This window comes from Myotis brandtii, unplaced genomic scaffold, assembly GCF_000412655.1.
Source record: "Myotis brandtii unplaced genomic scaffold, ASM41265v1 scaffold244, whole genome shotgun sequence".
NCBI classification, from domain to species: Eukaryota; Metazoa; Chordata; class Mammalia; order Chiroptera; family Vespertilionidae; genus Myotis; species Myotis brandtii.
This window is the reverse complement of record NW_005359225.1, coordinates 2381289-2397637: the sequence shown is the minus strand read 5'-3', so window position 1 is coordinate 2397637 and position 16349 is coordinate 2381289. Positions and strand designations below refer to the sequence as shown.

The following is a 16349-nucleotide window of genomic DNA, read 5'->3' as shown; positions in this document are numbered from 1 at the left end:
CTTCTACCTCTGTGATTTTCCAAATAAATGTTCTCTTATAGTTTGAATCTTGGCTCTGAATTTTTTCCTAGCCAGAACCCAAATACGTACTGAGGTTGCTGAACCCAGGTCCAGTCTGACCCCACCAGCGGAACACCTGGTGCCCTGCCCACTGCCCACAGCAAAAGGAATGAATGAATGAACAATCCCTCGGTGATTTCCCAATTTCTAGCTATCTTCTTTAGTCTGTTTTTCGACACAGCCACCATGTGAACCTTCCCTCCTGCATCCCCTGCAAGCTGTGTGGCTTGGAGCAAGTTGTTTCATTTAGCTGATCCTTGATTTCCTCACCTGCAAACAGGGACTACTTATGGGGCAATTAGGAAGATTCAAAGAGAAGAGTGTACCAGCCCCTCAAGGGCTAAGGAGGAGTCCAGGAAAAGCACTTCTCTTTGGCCCTCAACCCCACCCAACCCTCCCAGCCTTCACCCTCCAATCCCAGTCTGTTCCAAGAGCTGGAGGGAAGAGCCTCGCCCCTGGGCTGGCCCCTGGCTAGATATAACTGTTTATGCCAAGCCCAGCCTCCCAGGGACAAGTTATTTGCTCTGCTTGTAATTAATTGCAGAAGGCTGGGCTGGGTAATAAACTCTGCTGGGGAAACATAAACAGTTTGCACAGAGCTCCAAATCCATTGTGAGGCCGGCAGAGAGGGTCGGAGGAAAGGAATGTTCTCCCCAGTCTCCTCCTAGACAGAGGCAGTGAGGTCACTGAAGGTCAGAACTGGAAGGACACTTCCGAGATCATTGGGAAAATAGCAGCTGACGTGACTGGGCGCCTACCTTGTTCCAGGCACAGCTGAGCACTTGATTGTCTGGGACCATTATTTTCCTCATTTTAAAGAAGGAGACACTGAAGCTGAAATTGGCAGGGTGACTTGCCTCAACTAGAAAGTGGCTGGGCTGGACGGGACACCAGGCCTGACTTCAGAGAAGGGAAAGGAAAGGAAAGGACAGCCATTCGTTCAACAAAAATGTATACAGGCCTCCTGTACCAGGCACTGGGACCTGGAAACACAGCTCCAGAGGCGCGTGCATTCCAGTGGGGACGATGCTGACTAAATAATGATTCATTCAGGGGTGCTAAGAAAAAAGAAAACAAAGTCCCTTCTGCAGCAAGTCACAAGGGCCATTTGAGTTCTGCAGTGCAGAGACCACAGAGTAGGCCTCAGCAGGAGCACACAGTAGGTGCACAGTGAGTTTCTATCTTTTCTTTGGGCCAGTGCAATTTCTCACCAACCAATTCAAAGTGTTTCAAAGGTACTGTGCCAGAGCTGGGGACATAATGATGGAAGAACAAGACAACCCCTGCCCCCAGGGAGCCCACAGTCCAAATGTGAGTAAAGAGTAAAGTGCAAGACAGGTTGATGAGGGTCCTGGGACAGAAAAAAAAAGGACAATCAACATTTATTGAGCAACTTTTTGTGCCAGGCACTGTGCTAAGCCCTACATTATCTCCTTTGAGCCTTATTACAACCCTGGGGTAGAGAGAGAATGCTATCATCCCCATTCTAAAGATGAGAAAACTGAGTTTCAGGGAGATTGCATAACTGGCTCGTGTTCACAGGCATAACAAGTCATGGGCGTGGGATCTGAAATTTGGCCTGACCCCAAAGCCCATGTTCTTTCCTCGTAGCCCCCACTCCAGTCTCCTCCCTCCCCACCATGAAGGGGGCACTTAGGTTGGGAGGAACAGGAGGCAACCACCACTCAGTAACCCTCCCCAACACTGCAGGGGGAAGCAGAAAAGCAGTCTCCACCCACCCTCCCCACCCCATCCCCCACTCCAGCCACCCCTGGACTTCACTGACAGGTCAGGCTCCTCACTCACCCCCCACGCCCAACCCCAACCCAGGAGCAGGAAGGTCAGTCCGGAAGTCCTGCCCTTCTCCCAGAAAGGGCCTGCGCCTTCCCAGGGAGCTGAACTTCACAGCTTATAAACACTTTTACCCTCTTAGCATATCTTACCACCCCCACCCACCCCCAGCTGGATCCCCAGCCGCCAGCATCAGGCACAGCACAGGTGAATCCACAGGCGAACCGGCTCCGCTCCGTACCAGTGGAAGGGGTGGGCTCCCCTGAACCAGCTCCATCGAGTTCCCACCATTTACTGAGCTCCCACGACAAGCCTGGGGCTGTCCCAGGCAGCTTTATCTCCGGTCGGTTATCTAAACTTTCCCACAGCCCTTTTGGGTAGGTATTATGTCCACTTAGCAGATGAGTAAGATTGAGGGCAGAGAGGCCTTTTCCGGTCGGGCTCTTATTTGCACAGCGAGCAGGAGCTGTGAGCTGGGCCTGCCCCAGAACTGGCTCAGCAGGGAGGGCGCCAACCGATGACCAGGTCCACTCGGTGGGATAAACCTCTCATGCAGCAACGTGGCACCAACGTCCTGGCACAAAGCTCCACCAGCCAGAGCAGGCACAGGTCCAGGCTTGAATGGGCCTGAAGCTCATAGAGTTTGGAAGCCCCCTTTTTAAAAAGGCTTTAAAAAAAAATCTCCCTTTTGCACATTTCACAAAACCCCTGGGCATGCAGAAGCATTGCTGGGCCTTGAAAAGGGCCCTGGAGCGTGAAGGGCCTGAAGCTGCAGCCGCACCAGCCTCATGGTGAACCCGCCTCTGGGCTGGAGGAAGGGCCCAGAGGCGATCTGAGCACAACCCGCCTTCACAAAGGCCCTGCCTCCAGCCCAGCAGACAGACGAGGCTCCTGAGGACATTCCTTCTTCTCGTCCTAGCGGTCCCGAAAATGTGTGTGGAAGGAAAGAGGGGGGGGGCGGGGAGGGGGTATACGCCTCATGGAATCATCTCCAGGCTAGGCATTCCCAACCCCTAATTGAAAATATATACATTTCCCTTTCCCCAGTTTCAGCCATTCTCTTTCAGCACCAAGGCCAGGAAGGAAGTGAAAAGAGAGATAGGGCGGTTCTCCTTTGGGTCAGCAGCTCAGGGCTACTTCCTCCAGGGAATCTTCTCTGACTCACTTCCCCACCCAATTCTGGCCCCCGCTGATCTGAGGCCCCAATCAGTTGCTGGGGTCCAAGAGGTATCAAACACACATCTGCCCTCTGGCACAGGAAACTGGGATGTTAACCGCCAGCTACAATACAATGGACCATCATGGAAGCCTGCAAGGCAGCAAAGGAGCATGGAGGAAGGGTGCCCGGGCAGGGAGGGAGGAGCCAAGGGAAGGCGCCAAGCCCAAGCACACAGCAGGTGCCCAGTACACCATGTCCAATTGAACGGTGTTGACACAAAGTTGAACCTTAAAATATAAGGGAGATTTCATCAGTCGGAGAGGAAGGCATGCCAGACAAAGAGCCTGGCTCACACAAAGGCACAGAAGTGTGGAAAGTACAGAGACTGTGGAGGAACATCCAAAAAGTCCGTGTAGCCAGAGGGTTGGCTGTGTGGTTGGAAGAGCTGGGAAAGGCGTGTGGGAAGGAGTTTGGCACAGACCATGAAGGGCCCCCAGGGCCACCTGAAGAATGTGGACTGTCCTATAAGAAATGGGGAGCAGCTAATTGGGTTTTAAGCTGGGGAAGAACAGGGTCAGATGTGAATTTCAGAACAAGAGGAGGGTTTGGTGGGGTTTAGACCAGTGATGACACGAGGGTCAGATGTGAATTTCAGAACAAGAGGAGGGTTTGGAGGGTTTAGATCAGTGATGGCGAACCTATGACACGTGTGTGCAAACTCATTTTTTTGGGTTGATTTTTCTTTGTTAAATGGCATTTAAATATATAAAATAAATATCAAAAATATAAGTCTTTGTTTTACTATGGTTGCAAAGATCAAAAAATGTCTATATGTGACACGGCACCAGAGTTAAGTTAGGGTTTTTCAAAATGCTGACACGCCGAGCTCAAAAGGTTCGCCATCACTGGTTTAGACTGAGCAGAGGGACAGCAGCCAGAATACATGACTGCGATAGTCCAGGCCAGAAGTGGGGGTTGGACTGAGCTGGTAGCCATGGAATGGAGAGAAGAAAAACACTTTGGTGATGGGGACATGTATCCATCACATCAGGGTGGGTACCCCAAGGGTTAGGATTAGGATTTCTCTTCTGCACAGAGCTCCCTGCACATACACCCCTCCCCCAGCTCTACACACCACAGGAAGCTGAGGCTGGAGGGAGCCAGGTCAGTCCGCGTTCAGGGTCAGGGCTCAGTCTGGGACTGGGTCATGGTTCTGTGTTTGAAAGTTCTTCCTATTAAAAACGTTTACTTATTTTTTTTCCTTTTGCAAAATCGACTCTGCAAAATGGTGAACATCAGAGATGGCTGGGTTGTTTCAAGTACCCATGCTGAGTTGCTGTTGCTGAAGTCAGCACTCTAAATAATATGAGAAATGAGTATGTGCATATTAACCACTTGGTTATGCCATGTGATCATCTTTCTCATTTTTTGGATATTAAAAAAAAACGATTGCAAAAAAATTATTCTTACTGAATTTTAAAATGCTTCCAGATTTCTTCCACTGCCCTGGGGCTAAACAGACCCATAATAAAATCAGCCTACTAATGTGCTGGGCGCTTTTATTAGCACAGACAGAACAGAGAAAGCATGGAAATGTATGCCCAGAGGCTGAACTCACCACAGACACAAAGCTACTAATGGGGGGAGGGGGGTGGATGGAGAGAAGGCCATCTATGCTTATCTGCACCGCCCTGGGCCCTCCGAGGTGCAGAGACAGCACACATGTCCCCACAGCCCCAAAGCCTAGAGCTGTTTCTCATACTCATGGTTTCCCGGCTATTTCACGTCATTTCTCACCTGGGAACAGTCATCAGACCTCCGCAGGGTCTCTCGGGCCAGCGAGAAGCCTTTGCTCCCCTGCCCTCCACCAACCAGAGGAGACCTGGACGGACCCAGGTTTCCAATGGTGAGTTTGTCGAGCACAGTGTCTCCTCATAAACCTGCCCCCAGTTCCTCTGTCCGGGTCCAAACACGCACTGGATGCCCTGTGGCAGAACTTTCACTTTCACCCTAGACCAGTGGTTCTCAACCTTCCTAACGCCGCGACCCTTTAATACAGTTCCTCATGTTGGGGTGACCCCCAATTTCATTGTCACAAATTGAACATAATTAAAGCATAGTGATTAATCACAAAAACAATATGTAATTATATATGTATTTTCCAGTGGTTTTAGGCGACCCCTGTGAAAGGGTCGTTCGACCCCCAAAGGGGCCTTGACCCACAGGTTGAGAACCGCTGCCCTACACGTTGTGGCCTCAAGAAGTCTGCAGATCCAGGACACCGCTTACTAACAGCAGATGAAGCAAGTGCCTGACGCTGCCTGGCACATAGTAGGTGCTCAAGTATCTGATGAAGCAAGTCAGTCCTGGCTGAAAACATCGGTCACAAACCCCACCAAGACAAGTGTCTGCTCTGGCTCACCTCCAAAGCGGGCTCCCTTCTGTGGGGCTGCCTCTGACCCTTACCCACTGGGCTTGCTCTGTTTGGTATAAACTGATTCCCATTGCCCCGCTTCTTAGAGTGGGCGGTGATGATCCAGTTCTTCTCCCCCAAAAGACATGAGCAGCCGAGGGCCAAGACTTGTCAGTTTCCTCTTCATACCTCAGGTGCCCAACCCAGGGCCTGCAATATGGCAGATACTCACAGAAGTATTTGTTCACGGGCACCTCCCTGGGAGGGCAGCGGTGGCTGAACAGAAAGGGTATAAGCCAACCCTGAAACCCCTGGCCTGTAGGGTGGGGAGCGGGTGTTCTTTGTTAGATGCTCCCTGCCAACCCCAGGACCCAGGAGGGCCAAACCCCACCCTACGAGAAAGGGCATGGTCTTAAGTGGAGACAGGAGCAGACTGCCCCTTCAATCAGCTTCCCACTGACAGAGAGGCATGCCACTGGGACGGACCCAGGTTTCCAGGGGTGAGTTCGCTGAGCCCAGTGTCTCCTCATGAACCTGCCCCCAGTTCCTCTGCCCGGGCCCAAACACTCACTGGATGCCACAGACGGCTTCAGGGACAGGCCTGGCACCCAACAAACACTGAGAAATATTTGTGCACTTGACTGGAACAAACTGAAAAATGCTGGCTATTTGTTCCTCTGGCTTCAGAGAAGCGCCCCTCTGGGGGCACTTTGCAGGCAAATTATCTCAGGACTCTGCCTGTTTCCTCCGCTGAGGCTTCTCCCCTTTGCGGCCCTGCTCCCAGGAGTGTGGGAAACGGGGCAGTGTTTGGAGACAACGCCAGTGGCCTGCACCAAGGTCGTGCACACAGCTTTCCTCCCGAAATGGTACGGGCAGCACCTACCACCACCCCAAGCAGGGGGATGGTCACAGGGACCTCTCGGGCCCAGGAATTCCCAGCAGAGCTGCACCTCCTCCGTGGCCCCTCTGGGGAGAAATGAAAGAGGGAAGCTGGGAGTCGTGCTGAGTTATGTAACAGCTTCCTCAGAGTCAGAGGCCCTGGCTGTCACAGCCCAGAGCTTTGGGGAGAAGTTGGGGGAGGGAAGGTGGCTTTTGTCCCTGCCTTTGTTGCCTCTCCTCCTGACCTCCGCAGACCTGGGCAGACCTCAGACCTGGGCAGGCAGGCGCGATGCTTCCCAAGTGCCCCAGCTCCAAGAGGCGCCTCTCGCTAGGGGCTGGGAAGCAGGAAGGGCTGTTGTCTGAGTGTGTGAAACAGGGGTCTGCTGGTTTCCCTGGCAGAAAACCAGGATCCGGGCTCCTCACTGGCACCTGGGGGCAGGAGCTAAGGGAGAGAGGCCTCGGGCCCTCCACAACGCCCACCCATGCTCCTAGCTTCCTGCACCCCAAGTTCTCCCCACTTCCTCCTAGAGAATCAGCCATGGGTGAGGGGCCGAAAGGGCGGTGCCCCAGGCTGCCCCCGCACTACTCTGGTCCACCCCTCCCACCCTGGGCAATCTCACTTCCCTTTCCTGCTATCACGTGAGCGGCTCCTCGGGCCCAGATCAACCCCCTCCCCGCCCCTACACACCCAGCTGTGTGCACAGTCCAGGACGGGCTGGAGAGAGGGGGGCAGAGACAGAAAAGCTGAGATCCACTCCAGGTCTTGAATAATAACAATGACTTTTGATCAAGTCCTTACCCTCTCTGCTCCCAGCCACCACTGAACTGACGCCCAGACACTTTAATACCTTCACCCAAGGTCCTGGAGATAGCGAGCAATATTGCTGGACAGCAAAGCCAAGTCTGTCTGACTAAAATCCATACTCCAAACCTCGTGGCTCTAACTTCAGGGAGCCCCATCTCCACACACCTGGGGGTGCTACTTGGGAAATTACTGGACTGTTGGAAAAGACACTGTGCAGGCTCAAATAGTCGCTCACTGAGAACACTAATTTGCTAGGACCATCATGAGGACCGGGCAGGGATAAGGGTATGACAGAGGCCGAGGGCTTGCCTGCTGCCACCACAGTCTTGCCTTCTGATGAACCTACAGCAACTCAATTTCAGGCTGGATCAGACCGGTATACAGTCTGCTCCTTCCAGAGGACAGGGATGCTAGAGGCCACGCTAGAGCGCAGCTGCTGTTAACACCCTCTCCCCTTCTAGCTCTAGAATCAAGAAGGAAAGTTCTTCCCGGCCAGCGTAGCTCAGTGGTTGAGCGTCGACCTATGAACCAGAAGGTTATGGTTTGATTCCCTGTCAGGGCACATGACTGAGTTGTGGGCTCGATCCCCAGTGTGGGGCATGCAGACGGCAGCCAACCAATGACTCTCTCTCTCATCATTGATGTTTCTATCTCTCTCTCTCTTTCTCCCTCTCCCTCCCTCTCTGAAATCAATAAAAATATATTGTGTTAAAAAAATAAAAAAAGTAAAGTTCCTAGACACCTTCTGGGCCAATGCCTCCCCTACTTCCAGATTGATACATGGAGAAGCTGAGGCCCAAAGGAGAAAAGCAGCTCTTCCATGGTATCACAGGGACAGTGGAGAAATGGGGTCCTGTCTCCCAGGTCAGAACCCCTACCCCTGAGTCATGTCACTTTGGTGATGTCTCTATATGGGACCTTCTCTCATCTGCCCATTTATCTCTCTCCTTGCTCCCCTTCCTGCTTCCCTTCCAGCTGTGCACAGCAGGCCCAGGGTCTGAACCCCCCTTGCATAGCTTCCCTCTCATTCTCACATCTGTTCTGAGCCTCACCGTCCCCCACCCCCTTTCCCTCCACTCCTCTGGCCAAGGAGCAATTCTTGGGTGGTTTAATTAGCTGATTATGACCTCAGCCTGCTGGATGCAATGCCCAGAACTCTGTCCCCAGTAATTAGGTGGGTCTGGGTACTTGCCCAGTGGAAGCCAATGGGAATTCTGTGCTCTCCAGCTGCATAAAGAGCTCCTTGATCAACAGTGGGTCATCGGAAGCCATGGTCCCCTCCTCATGCCAGGTCAAACCACACTGGATAGACTGTAGCCAGATCCAGATGTCCATCCTAACCAGGAACTACCCATTCTCCCGTACCACTGCCCAGACCCAGAAAAGGCTCAGTAATGTCTGAGGATGGCGATGATGTGGTGAATTTAGCCCACCCTCTGAGGGCCAGGAAAGGACGCTCCATGGATAGGGCACTTATTTAGGAAATAGGATTTGGACAAGCAGAGAGAAGTGAGGATGGCATTCTAGGTGGGAGGGGGGAGCAGCAGGAACAAAGGCACTGAGGCTAGAATGAGCCAGCAATCTCCTTTCCAGGCAGCTCTGGCTTTCAGAAAACACCTTCTCCCAGCAAGGGAAAGCCCTTCATCTAGTGACCTTCACCCTTTGGGTCACAAAGAATAACCTAATGCCTGTGGCTCAGGGCCACCTTTAGACATTTCAGCATCATCAATGATGTCCCATTGTTTTCACCAACAATATTGCCTACCCCCTCGCCCCCGCCCGCCAAGTATATCTTTTCCCAGTGAAATACCTACATTCAGCCTCCTTCGTTCACTAAACAAATATTTATGGAGCTCAGTGCCATGCCAGGTCCGCACAGGTGCTAGGGACAACAGACCCAGGCGAGGTGCCCTTGGCCTCACAGAGAGGACATCCACACGTGTGCAAATAACCAAGACCCACACAGAGAGGTGGGCCAGTGCCAGAAAGGGGGGGGGGGCACAAAATGCTATTTAACTCATTTAATCCTCTCAGCAACCTACTGCGCAGGCACTATTACTACCCCATTTTGCAGACCAGGGAGCTGCAGCAGAGAAAGAGTTAAGTCATCGGGGCAGGTCAGCCAGTTGGTAGTTGGCAGGGCTGGCATTTGAAACCAGGAAATCTGGTTTTTGCTAGAGCCTACCCAGTATTCTAATCAGCCTCTAATCTATGCTAATCAGATCACAGAGGAGCCTGCGGACACCCATGGGAGGGTGTCCGTGAGGAGCGAACAGCCTGGGCAGAGAGAATGCAGGTGCTTAGAGAGGTGGGAGGCTGCTGAGGTGAGGACTTGGAGAAAGCACCACCCACATCACCCAGGCCCATCAACCTGGCAGTCTCAGCCCCCAGGTCTGTGACAGAGCCCTGAGCTGCCCACTCCCCCACTTCTGGTACTCCAGAAGAAAGGTCACCCCAAAACACACTAACAGAACACAGGAAAGGGGCCTTATGCAAGACCCAGAGAAGATAAATGCCGTGCCCAATGTCACACGGCAATGAGTAAGCATTAGGGCATAACTCTGGGACCTTCCTGAGATGGTGCATCCCAGCTGTCCACTCCCTACCCTCTCCCATCGTCCTTTTCCAAAACACACGGATGGCCACTGATTGCACAGGCTAGGAGAAGGGGCGGGCGGGGGGGGGCGGGGCTGCAAAAGGAAGCAGTCTGCCCCTTCTCTCGGGGGGGGGGGGGGGGGGGGGGGGGGGGGGGAGCTGCAAAAGGAAGCAGTCTGCCCCTTCTCTCTGAGCACACCTAGAGGCTAAGGGCCAGAAGGGGCGGGGCCTCCTGCCCCATCCAGTTTCTGGGGCTCTGGGTGCACCCAGAGAGAGGAGCTACACCCTGCGTGGCCACTGAGCAGCTCAGCCCTTGAGTGCAGAGTCCTGCCTCCTGCTGGCCTGACATCAGCCACAGCGCCCCGCCTTGCTCCACACTCTCCCAGTGGTTCTCAACCTTCCTAATGCCGCGGCCCTTTAATACAGTTCCTCATGTTGTGGTGACCCCCCATTTCATTGTTACAAATTGAACATAATTAAATCATAGTTATCAATCACAAAAACAATATGTAATTATATATGTGTTTTCCGATGGTCTTAGGCGACCCCTGTGAAAGGGTCGTTCGACTCCCCAAAGGGGTCACGACCCACAGGTTGAGAACCGCTGCTTTAGACCGACAGACAGATTCCCTCTCCAGACAGACAGATCCCTCTCCAGGTACAGCGGGCCCCACTGGACTGGCTGTGTTCTCAGCCAGGCCCAGCCCAGACATAGGCCGAGGGAAAGCTGCTCCGTAGCTGTGATGACTTCAGTCATATAGAACTCCAGGGACCTAGCTGGTCCAGTCCCTGGGCCTTGGCCTCCTGGGGGCCTTGTCTGGCACCAGGTCTCCTGGGATGGAACAAGCAGTTCCTCTAAAGTGGGACTAAAGGCCAGCCCCAGGAAGGAGGAGGCCTGTCTCCAGAGAGATGACCCTGCCAGAGCTCCTTGAGGGAGGGGGAGGGGGGGTTGGGACAACAGAGTCCTTTGTTCCCCTCTCAAAGGCAGCCATCCTGTCCTGCCCCACCCCCTGTTCTACATACCCTACTAGGACACAAGCCACCCCTGGGGCAGGATCTCTTTGGCACATAGGAGGGCGGGCAGGAGGGAGGATGCCTAGGAACCATCAGGGATAATGCCTGGTCTAATCCCAGGGATTGTGCTGGAGACATGCTGCACCCTCAGGAGCCCCCATTCTGATGAGGAGACATGGCTCCCACCTGCAGATGTCTGCCTCATGGGGGAGAAACAGGCTGTACTCGCAGGAACCCAATTCTAATAGGAGTGGTACATCCCCGCCCCTCCCAGACTTCCCAATCTGATGGAGGAGATCCCCAGCATCCAGGCTAATGTGGAAAGCATGGCTTCCATCCTTAGGATTCCCCAATGGGAAAGACCTAATTTCAGCAATTAGGGAGTCCCTAGGCTGATAGCGGAGGCAAGAAGGGAGGAAGGAGTGCAGTCCGGTCAATAAATCCCTGCTAGACATCTCCTATGGCCCAGACCCAGAGGTGAATAATGACCAGCAAACAGGAAACAGAAATCACACCGAACCACAAGGAGCTCCCCCAGTGGAGAACAGAGCCACCTGGGTATAAATAAACGAGTGAGAAAGTGCCTGGAAACCCACCACCCCAGCCCCCAAGGCCCTCGCGCCAGGGCTACCATCTCCATCGGCAGCCTCGACCCTCACACTCGAGTGCCTGCACCCACCATCTGCACCTTGGCACGGGCTCTTCCTTCTGTCTAAAACACCTAAGCCTTCCTCACGCCCAGGACCCAGCTCAGAGGGCACCTCCTCCAAGAAGCCTTCCCCAAGACTTTCTTTCAGGAGTCAGCACAGACATGCCTCCCCTGTGACCAGCTCACACTCCCAAAATGTCCCTCCCAGCCCTCAGCTGAGCCTCATGCCCCAGGTCCACAAACACTGCTGGGCTCTCCCCACCACCCAGGGCCTCACCCTTCCTCCAAGAGGCTCAGCCCAGCTCCAGGCACGAAGAATAACAGGGTCTTCCCCCTCTCCTCTGCCCCTGGCTTTGTCCTCGCCACTCCGCCCAGACCCCTCACCAAGTCAACAGTAAGTGCCCTCTGGCTAAATCCAAGGGGTCTTTCCCCACCTCCTCCTCCTCTGCTGGTCCTTCCCTGTTTCTTTGGCTCCCAGGACACAGCCTGCCCTGCGTCCTCCCTCCTCTCTCCACCTTCAGCCATGGCCATCGGTGCTCTCCAAGGCCCCAGCTGTCCCTAACTATCCTCTCTTCATAAGCCACACCTTCTCCCTGTGCCATGAGACCACCCTCCCCAAGTCAACTACCGGCTCTAAACAGAAGACTTTCAAATTCCCATCTCCCACTTCCATCCCTCCCCTCCCCCCACCCCTTCTATGTACAAGAAGTGTTTCTACCATCTTCCTCAACTTGCAGCCTGGATCCTTGCCAAGCTGCTGCCCCCTTTCCTCCCCCCTTCCCCCCTGCAGGCCTCATTAGATGGTCAATATGGTCTTGCTGGCAGCAGTTCCAGGAAGCCACCCAGGGCACGCTGACCCCAGCCTGTGTTCTTCCATTGCCGCAGCGCTGAGGTGTGGCCAGCCCACAACTCAGGACCACTGAACCCATGCTTCAATCTTGGGCAAGGAGGCCCACGCTCGGAAGGAAGACAGCCATGGAGAGAAGACTGAGCCCAGAGGCCGGCCTAGAACCGGGGATCATAGACGGTGTGTCAGGCTCAACATTTCTGTTCCCAGCAGCCCCACAAGTGACCCCGGCCAAAGCCACAGGATTTCCCCATGTTCTAGCCAAGATGGGTCACACAGAGCTTAACCGCCAAGAGAGACAACAGCCAAGGCAGACAAGGGCCAAGGCTCACAGACAGCTGGTGGTTATGCGTCCCCATCATACCCACCCTCCTCCCCCACCAGAAAAGAAATGTTCGTAAACATCTGTAGGAAAGGAAAATCCATTCCATCCCACTGCTTCTCGGGAAGTCCCTCCTATTATCTAACTCTGATCCTCGGTGTTGCCAACTGAGTTAGTAGGAACAGCAAGAACCAGAAGGGAGGCACAACTTGAGGATGGGGTCACCAGGGAGCTGGGGGAGGCCAATTGTGAGCCAGACAAGCCCCCTTCCTCTAAGTGAGAGGATAGAGCAGCAAAGGGACTTCGTGGGCTGACAGGCCTGGGTTCCGAAGCTTGTTGGCTAAATGGCAGTGGACAAATTATTTAATCTTTCCTAGTCTGTTTTCTCATCTGTGACATGGGAACAACAGTCCCTACATTAATAGGATCAGATCATTGGGAGAACCAAATGAGATCATACATGTAACTCCTGACACATGCCAGACACCCAACCACTCAGCTAAATGGCTCCACCTCCTTATTCATGTTTCTCAGTTCCATCCTCTCCACAGACTTCCTTCAGAGCTCACCTTCTCTCAGGCTCCTCCTCCTCCACCTCCTCACAGGTCTCCTTGCTTCCAGGCCTGCTCTTCCCATCCACTCTCCTTGCCACGGCCAAAGGCCCCCCTCTGAAATGAAAATATGCTCCCATCTCGCCCCTCCTCACACTCCTCCCTGAGTCACTTTCCACTCAGGAGAAAAGCCTTGCTCCTTAGCTTGACATTCCAGGCTGTTGATGACTGGCCTGTGTTTACCTCTTAAGGCTCACCCAGCATCCCCTGCCCAACCCGCAGGCCGCATGTTGCTTCACGCCTCCCAGCCTTTGCACATTCTGCACCCTCGGCCAGGAATGACGTCCCCAATCCCACCCACTTGGCCTCCTCATCCTTCCAGATGAAACTCACTGGCCCCAATGCCACCTCCTTCCCAGGAAAGCTTTCCTCACCATGTCGCCTGCCCGGACTGGGTTGGGACTCCTCCTTAGCCTCTCACAGCACATGTCACCCTGCATTACAATCACCTACTCTGCTTTTAATCTTTTGGGGACAGAGTGGAGCCATTCATCTTGAACCCCCAGCCCTGGCATTCAGTCAACATTTGTAGAATGGATCTATGTTTGCTCCCAGAGCACCTTGTTGGAGCAGTCAGCATACTACCTGCCTATAATGAGTCCTATCCGGGTATTTGTTTTCCCCCCTTGACCCCAAAGTTCCTAAAGGGGAGTGGCAGTTTCTGAGTAATTCCCATTGTCACTTTCATGTGGGGATGCAAATCCAGGCACAGGGATGGATGTGATGACTCCTAATCCTTAGAGTATTGGATATTTGCCATTTCCTCGTCCAAGTCCGAGATAAAGCAGAGTCCCACTGCTCATGGAACAAGGCAAGGTACAGCCCATTATTGATTTTTACCCTTCTCTTCCAAATTACTCGGGAAACCTGCCTGGGAGGGAGAGGGAGGCCAACTGGGGCTACAGGAAAAACTGACAGGGGAGCAGGGCTATGGTTGGGTGGAGTGTAGCCAGGCAACACCTCCTACCCTGCCCAGTGAACTCAGTAAACACAAGAAGAGTCCTGAAAATGTTAAGAATTAATAGCTCCAGTCTACAGATGGGAAAACTAAGGTCCTGAAAGGTGAAGACAATTGCCCAACGTCTCCAAGGTCCCCCAGTGAGTTAGATGCAGAGCAGGGGGAGTCACGGAAAAGGTCCTGCCTCCAAGAACAGGGTCTCCAAGAGATGCCTGGCTGCTCATGGTGTCCTCACCCTGCTGACAACTCATGGCCGCAGGGGACCAAGTCACAGATAGGCGAGCTGAGGGGCTGAGTCACCCTGATGGCGAAGCAGCACAGGAAGAATGAAGGAGAGGAGGCTCCTGACTTCCTGCCGGGAGAAAAGTCTCACCTCAATGGTCAGGGGGACATGGATGTGGAAAAGAGTCACACCCTCCTGCTGAGGACAGAGGCCTGGGTCACAGGGGATTAGCCATTAAGGTGCGTGCAGACACCTCACAGTCCTCTGAAGCCTCCAGCACCAGCCTGGGCCTCCACACACAGAGCAGGGCACCCCCACCTGGCCTCATACCCAGGACCCCCCGGGGGCATGGCAGTGCCCAAGACCAAGCCACAGAGAAACAGGACCAAGTGGGCTCCAGTGTAGGCCCTGCCTCTGGCCCCTGCTTAAGCAAGTCAGGTAACCTCTCTTGCTCTGGTTCCTCTTCAAGAAAACAGGAAGAGGAAAATTAACCCCCTTGAAGAGCTGTCAGGAGGATGGCTAGGAAGCAGTTTCTAAATCTTAGGAGCACCAGTTACCTCTGAGCCTCAATTTCTTCTTCTGGAAAATGTCCATGATCTCTGGAAGACCTCTCTCATGCTGCTGAGTGTGTCAGGTGGCTGTGGGTGTGAAACTGCTTTGTCTGTGGTCCCACGACATGATGACCACTGCGGGTCATTGCTCCCTAGTCCATTAGCTCCTGCAGCACACATCTTTGATCCCCGCACCATGCCTGGTACACAGCAGGGGCTCAAATAATTATTGGAAGCAAGGAGAGAGGGAGGGTGGAGAGAGGGAAGAGAAGAGGAAGGAGTGGGGCACACAAGGACAGGAGAGAGGAAAGAGAGAAAAAATGCAAGAAGGGTTGCAGAAGAGGTAAGAAGAGGAGGTAAGGGAGAAGCTTCTATCAGAACTTAGGGAAGTGGGCAGACTGAGGGGGCAGAGCTAGGGTGCAAAGCTGAGCACCTGACCAGGGCTATCCCCAGGGGCCACCCTGCCCCAGCCCCAGCCCCTTCCCCTTTTTGTCCCAGTTTTCCACTTCAGAGACATATCCTCTCCCTTTCTGAGTCAGGGCAGGCTCCTCAGAGAGGAGCCCCTGTCCCACCTCCAGCTCCAAACAGATCCTGGCCAGCCAGCCCGGCCTCAGGGAGGTCAGAGGGAAAGGAAATGAGCGGATAGGATGCGTTTTCCCAGGCTCCGGGGCCTCCCACTGTGTGATGTGTGTGTCTCCACTTCTCTCCATGTGGGGACTGGAGTGAGTGTGTCAGCAGCCCCGGGTTTCTTAGCCGTGACCATGGGGTGCCGGTCGGTGTGGGCATTAGTCTGGTTTGTGTCTGCTGGGGTCAGTGTTGGTGCCGTCTTGCGAACACCATGTTAGTGAGACAGGTGCCCGCATAAGCAGTCATGTCAGTAAGGGTAACAACCTGTGCATGCCAGTAAGCGTGTCTGTTACAGTGACCTAGAGTGACAGTGTAGGTGTGTACAGTGTAGACCAACATGTAGGTATGTGAGAGTTGATGTGTGCTGGAGTGTGACTGTGTATGCCAACATGACTGTCAGGAAGAATGTGTTGACAAGTGGTACCACTGAGTGTGTGACAGTGTCACTGTGTGTGATCAGTGTGTGGCAGTGAATGTCTGTGTGTGTGTGTTTGTGTGTGTGTGTGTGTGTGTGTGTGTGTGAGACAGCATGAGCATGCCCATGGATGAGTGTGTCCGTGTGTCCACATGAGCGTGTGTGCCATTGTGTGTCAGCCTGCCCCGTGGGTTTCTGTGTCTGCTGGCCAGTGCTGGGTGTCAGCGAGGGAGTGTGTCTGAGGAGCCATGAGCCAAATGGGGCAGCCGGGTCCTCGCCTCTCGGTGCCCCCGCCCACGGCCCTGCCAGCGACTACACGGGAGCCCTCAGGGATAGAGAACGGAGTGCGGCTGAGCCAGAGGTTGGCGGTCCTAGCATGACCGCGATCGCAGAGCCAGGGCGCGGACTGGAACCCCTGCCCGTGTTCAGG

The 16349-nt window shown here is 53.9% G+C and overlaps 1 protein-coding gene across 1 annotated transcript in view; it reads right to left on the bottom strand.

The window, feature by feature from the left end:
* The window catches only part of ARRB1 (arrestin, beta 1), a 65244-nt gene extending 52004 nt beyond the window's left edge, over window positions 1–13240 (bottom strand). The window contains exon 1 of the mRNA XM_014540366.1: window positions 13104–13240. Within this exon, the coding sequence (XP_014395852.1) occupies window positions 13104–13225 (122 nt within the window). The 5' untranslated portion in view covers window positions 13226–13240. The remainder of the gene's footprint in view (window positions 1–13103) is intronic.
* Window positions 13241–16349: the final 3109 nt, after the last annotated feature.